This window comes from Penaeus chinensis, chromosome 6, assembly GCF_019202785.1.
Source record: "Penaeus chinensis breed Huanghai No. 1 chromosome 6, ASM1920278v2, whole genome shotgun sequence".
NCBI classification, from domain to species: domain Eukaryota; kingdom Metazoa; phylum Arthropoda; class Malacostraca; order Decapoda; family Penaeidae; genus Penaeus; species Penaeus chinensis.
The window spans coordinates 599,798-606,326 of record NC_061824.1 but is presented as its reverse complement, the minus strand read 5'-3'; the positions used below and the strand labels follow the sequence as shown (position 1 = coordinate 606,326).

Below are 6,529 nucleotides of genomic sequence, written 5' to 3'. Positions count from 1 at the left end.
TATGCTGCTAATGGAAACGGCAACGGAGTCTCCAATGGCAATGGCAGGAACGGCTATGCTGCTAATGGAAACGGCAACGGAGTCTCCAATGGCAATGGCAGGAACGGCTATGCTGCTAATGGTAATGGAGCGAACGGTGTCAATGGAAATGGTTTCAACAGCAATGGATATAGATCCAATGGTAACGGCAATGGAAGGAATGGCAATGGGAATGGCAATAGGTACAATGGCAATGGAAGGAATGGCAATGGAAATGGTAAAAGGTACAATGGCAATGGTCTCCGAACAAATGGAAATGGAAGGAACGGCAAAGGTAATAGAAACGGATATAATGGCAATGGCTTCAATGGCAACGGAAACGGCAATGGGAGGAGCGCCTTCAATGGCAACGGATATAACGGCAATGGCTTCAATGGCAACGGAAACGGCAACGGAGCTGCCGCTCCGGCTGCCTCCTACGGCGCTCCTTTCTAAACAGACTCTCGTTCTCTTCCTAAACTGGCTCCTTAGTAAACGCATGTATATTTCAGCGCTTAATAGATATTCTATATTTTTGCAAAAATAAATATCAAATTGATAATTTGTTTTCATATGGTCTGGGACATCCATTCGGGGCAACGGCCGCCACCTGTCACAACCGAAGCCTTCAAACAAGGCACCGTCCTACCCTTGCGAGCAAGTTCGTGACGTAAAACTGAATCATATTAGATTCCTGAATGGAAGAGTAGACCTTTCATTATCTTTATTCGTATTTCATAGATTAATGCATGCAATAGGATTTAAAGTAAAAGGATGTATGCTGCAAAGGGAAAAAGAAAATGTCAAGAGTTTCATAGAGCAAAGAGCTGATGGAGCATCAGACCCACAACTGCAGAGAACAAGGTCTGGACTCCAACCGTTAATCCTTTAACAGACGTTAGGATAGGTTCCCATCCCATTACTCTCGTGATCTCTTACCAACGGCGGCCCTTCCCATTTTATGAGACCATAAAATATATCCAAAAATAGTCCTTGGTTTCATAGGGCGCTTCTGTGTTGAGATAAATTCGCCATTAAAAAAATTACAAGATCCTCCAGGGCACCTTCCACAAAACCTAACAGCCTGGAAGAAAATTAGAGAGTAACGGAGCTTGTTCACAACCGGAAATAAATATTAGTTTAACTAATCTTCATCTATTTCCATATTCTAAACATTTAAACCAGCAGATATTACGGCAAATTAATATTATTCAGTCTGAAATCATGAAAAAGGCTTATGACGAAATGTGAGTGAACCGGGACCTTTGAAACGCAGATCATTCATGGTGCAATCGGGTAAACATTACACATTTTTTTTGTGCCCAGAACATGGATGATCATTACTGATGTAAATTTTCAAAATCTGCTTCGACAGTGTTTGACAGACCTGATTAAGTAAATGTGCTTCAGGATCCGGCTGCGATCAAGCTGGCTATGAGATGTCTGTCGGTCCTCATGGCTCAGGAGCTGATGCTGGCAGCGAGAATAGCCTCCTTTTCCATGACTTTGCTAGGTCCCAGAAATTGAGGATTTCTGGCTCCTGGTATCAGCGTTCTGACCCGCATCGTTGGACTTGGTACACCGATATGAGTAGTGTGGCCAAGGAAATCGACCACATCCTCGTTAGCACTCGGTGGAGGATCCTCCAGAACTGCAGAGTGTATCGAAGCGCCTAGTTCTGTGGAACTGATCATAGATTAGTTGTGGCTACTCTCCGGGTCCACTTTATAACCCCCCGTCGCCCAAATGAACACCCTAGGGTGTTTCATTTGGACAGACTGAGGGAGGACGAGTGTGCCCAGGGGTTTGCCGAGGCTATCTCTGGTCGTCTCACAGCACTCGAGGGCCTGACAGACCCTGTTCTTATGTGGGATACCTTCAAGCGTGAAACGTTTGATGCAGCTCAGGAATCCATTGGTGAACGCCCAAGAGCAAGACAGAATTCCATCTCGCAGGAGACACTGGAAGCCACAGATGCTTGTCGTGTGGCTCGATTGTCAGGGGATCGCAACTTGCACCGTTCTCTGGTGCGCAGGACTAGGTCACTGTTGAGAAGGGATAAGGAACAGCAGTTTATCAAGTAATCTTGCAGAGGAGCCATTTCTTAGTAAATGACCTTCGTCCTGCCTACCAAGCCCTAGAGAAAGCTGAACTCCAAGCCCTCCTCACAGACGACTGCAGTCCACTCAGCAAGTGGCTAGATAATCTCAGATCCTGATGGGGATTTCAAGGCGTTGGGCTGAGTATTTTGAGCAGTTGTATCAGGTTGATCCACCAACAGTTAACATGGATGCAGGGTAATGTTGAGATTCCTCTGCCAGACCCACCCATCAGCGAGGATCCACCCTCCCTGACTGAAGTCAGAGGGGCAATCTCCAAGCTGAAGAGTGGTTGAGCAGCAGGTGTTTGTGGCATCCCAGCTAAATTGTTAAAAGCTGGTGGAGAACCTATGGCAAGGGGCTTGCATGCAGTCCTGTCTGCCATCTGGCAGATTGGTACCATTCCCCCTGACCTGCTGAGGTCAGGGGGAAAGGGAATCGCTGGGGCTGCAGCAATCCCCGAGGCATTACACTACTCAGTGTACCAGGCAAGGTACTCACACACATCCTACTGAGACGTATCAGAGACCACCTGCTGAGGCACCAAAGGCTGGAGCACTCTGGATTCATTCCTGGTAAGTTCACAATAGACTGCATCCTGGCGCTTCAAGTCATTGTAGAGCGCCGTCGTGGGTTCGGACGTGGGATGCTCGCAGCCTACATCGACCTCAAGAAGGCGTTTGATACAGTGCAGCAAGAATCCCTCTGGGAGATCCTGAGGCTAAGAGGAATTCCAACAAGGATTGTTGGATTAATAGCAAACCTGTATACAGGCACTGAAAGTGTTAAAAAGTGTGATGGAGGCCTGTCGAGCTTCTTCCCTGTTAGTTCAGGCATGAGGCAAGGCTGTGTTCTTGCACCAACACTTTTCAACACTTGCATGGATTGATACTGGGTAGAGCTACTGTCCAAAGTCACTGTGGAGCAACTCTGGGCAATATCAAGGTTACAGACCTTGACTTTGCTGATGATGTTGCCATTCTATCTGAATCTCTGGAAACCCTAGTGGCGACTCTTGATGCATTTAGCAATGAAGTGAAGCCCCTGGGGCTAGAGGTCTCCTGGACCAAGACCAAGATCCAGGATTTTGTGGGCCTACTAGGAGACCCTGTGCGGTGAAAACATCGAAGTCATAGAGAGTTTTATATACATCAATAGTGCAGTTCACTACTCTGGGCTGTGAGACCAGGAAGTCAGTAGAGGGTCAGTCATGAAATTTCTCGACAAGAGTATTTGGAGATGCCGGTACCTGTGCAGAAGGACCAAGCTGCGTGTTTTCAAGGCCCTGATACTGCCAGTTTTACTATATGGTAATGAAACTTGGACGCTATCTTGTGCTCTGGAATCTCGTCTTGATGCCTTTTGTAACAGATCCTTGTGCCGGACCATGTGTCCAACCAATGGCTGCACCGTGAGACCGGTACAGGACCTGTTACTTGCACAATCCGTGATCCCCAACTCAGGCTATACGACCACTTGGCTCGATTCCCACAGGATGACCCTACCCATCAGGTTGTCTCTGTCCGTGACAACCCTGGGTGGAGGAGGCCTGTGGGACGACCGAGCAGGTCGTGGCTTGAGCAGATCGATCAACCCTGTCGTGAGGAACTAGAGATGGACCGGGCCCCTGCCTGGCGGCTCGCCATGAGGGACCCTCGTAGGTGGAAGCAAAGGGTTGATGCGGCTATGCGCCCCTGCCGGCATTAGCTCCCAAATGATGATGATGATGACATATATATATATGTGTGTGTGTGTATGTGTTTGTGTATGTAGATATATGCATATATATATATATATATATATATATATATATATATGCATATATGTATATGATTAAATATATATATATATATATATATATATATATATATGTATATACACACATATATATAATGTGTGTGTGTGTTCATATATATGTCTATACATATGTGTGTGTGTAATATATATATATATATATATATATATATATATGCATGTATAATTGTGTGTATATATGCACATATATATATGTGTGTGTGTGTGTGTGTGTGTATTTGTATATATATTTAAATTTAATTAATATATATATATCTATATATATATATGTAAGTATGTATATAAACGTAAAAAATAGATGTGCTTACGTGAATTCATATATTTACTTATATGAACACGCATTTATATACAAACACAGACAAACACACATACACATACATATATATACATATGTATGTATGTTTATGCATTTTTATATTCATACAGACATACATACATAAATGCATACATTTCATGTAAACATTTAGGCATAATAACATATATGTGTACATATAAAACAGCCATCACATCTTTAAGATAACTTTTCTTTTTTAGTAGATTTACTAGTTCACTTTATTAATTAATTTATTCATTATATCTTATGCTGTTATCAATAGGCCGTCTCTCAATTCATTCCATGTGTATACCTTGTTGGAATGTGACTAACGCCTCTCAGTAATTCTCAGTATGTAGTTATCACCGCATGCACAATAAGTAAAAATAATAAGTACACATGTTAATACGCATGCATATATAGGTGCAGATATTTATACAGAAAACATATGGGCTGCACATCATTTTTATAATATAAACGTGGGTATAGGTGAGGGAAGTGAACCTGTATTGCAGGATATCAATATCAACCTCAGTTTATCTAAAAAAAAAAAAAGAAACGAAAAAAATTATATATATATATGTATATATATATATATATATATAATGAGAAGAAAATATTTCACCACGACAAAAGCGTGAGATTAACATGTGTTGCTTTGTCTCAATAAATAACCAAGAAATTGCTGAAATAAAGTGAGAGTGGAAAAGAGGGCGGAGCTGACTCGGACGCAGGGTATAAAAGTCGAGTCAGGCGAAGCTCACCTCATCTCACTGCCTCCTTTCTCGTCTTCAGATACACTTCTCATATTTGCATTCTGCATTGTTGTGCACTGTGCCGAGATCAACATGAGGATCATACTTCTTTGTGGTAAGTATAGGAGCACTTGAATATACAAGTTATCCAGTAATGGTCGTGTATTTGAAGATTCTCTGACCCCCCTTTCTTTCTCTTTTAGTTTTGGTGAGCGTTATCTCTGCAGACATACCGCCATCCAATACCTATGGAGCCCCAAACGGAGGGTTCTCAAACGGTTTTGGCTTTGGAGCATCGAATGGAGCCTCAAACGGTTTTGGTGCCCCAAGTAACGGTTACTCTGCACCAAGCAACACCTATGGACTGCCAAATGGCGGATATGGAGTAGATCCTGAGATTGCCGCTTTGGCCGAGAACATTCCCGGGGGCGGCGTCCCCGGCGAGGACTACCCCATCTTGGCTTCCGTGCCCGACACCGGCTTCTCGTGCGATGCCCAGGCGGTGCAAGGTTATTACGCCGACACTGCAGCTGAAGCCGGCTGCCAGGTGTTCCATATCTGCCAGGACCGCGCCCTCAGGCGCCAACAGGACTCGTTCCTGTGCCCCAACGGTACCATCTTCAACCAGCAGTACCTGGTATGTGACTGGTGGTTCAACGTGGACTGTTCTCAAGCTGAGAGCTTCTACTCCGTCAACGAACTCATCGGAGTCGTTCCCGACGCCGGTTATGCTTATGCTGCCGCCACCAACGGCATCCTCAACGGAAACGGAAACGGATATGGAGCCAACGGAAACAGAAGGAATGGCAACGGAGCCACCAATGGAAATGGATATCGCTCAAACAGCAACGGCAACGGCGCTAATGGCAATGGCAGGAACGGCTATGCAGCTAATGGCAACGGCAACGGCGTCTCCAATGGCAATGGCAGGAACGGCTATGCTGCTAATGGCAACGGCAACGGCGTCTCCAATGGCAGGAACGGCTATGCTGCTAATGGCAACGGCAACGGAGTCTCCAATGGCAATGGCAGGAACGGCTATGCTGCTAATGGCAAAGGAGCGAACGGTGTCAATGGAAATGGTTTCAACGGCAATGGATATAGATCCAATGGTAACGGCAATGGAAGGAATGGCAATGGAAATGGCAACAGGTACAATGGCAATGGAAGGAATGGCAATGGAAATGGTAACAGGTACAATGGCAATGGTCTCCGAACAAATGGAAATGGAAGGAACGGTAATGGAAACGGATACAACGGCAATGGCTTTAATGGCAACGGAAATGGCAATGGTTTCAATGGCAACGGAAACGGCAATGGGAGAAGCGGTTTCAATGGCAACGGATACAACAGCAATGGCTTCAATGGCAACGGAAACGGCAACGGAGCTGCCGCTCCGGCTGCCACCTACGGCGCTCCTTTCTAAACGGACTCTCATTCGCTTCCTAAACTGGCTCCTCAGTAAACGCATGTATATTTCAGCGCTTAGTAGATATTCTATATTTTTGCAAAAATATATATCAAATTGA

The 6,529-nt window shown here is 44.8% G+C and overlaps 2 protein-coding genes across 2 annotated transcripts in view; both read left to right on the top strand.

The window, feature by feature from the left end:
- Positions 1–577, top strand: part of LOC125026632 (glycine, alanine and asparagine-rich protein-like) — a 1,478-nt gene extending 901 nt beyond the window's left edge. The window contains exon 2 of the mRNA XM_047615209.1: positions 1–577. This exon is cut by the window's left edge and continues 791 nt beyond it. Coding sequence (XP_047471165.1) covers positions 1–474 — 474 coding nt within the window. The 3' untranslated portion in view covers positions 475–577.
- Positions 578–5,054: 4,477 nt separating this feature from the next.
- On the top strand, positions 5,055–6,529 carry LOC125026660 (glycine, alanine and asparagine-rich protein-like). The gene is made up of 2 exons (XM_047615240.1): positions 5,055–5,115; positions 5,204–6,529. Exons 1-2 carry the CDS (start codon positions 5,094–5,096, stop codon positions 6,424–6,426), a joined length of 1,245 nt encoding a protein of 414 aa, XP_047471196.1. The 5' UTR covers positions 5,055–5,093; the 3' UTR covers positions 6,427–6,529.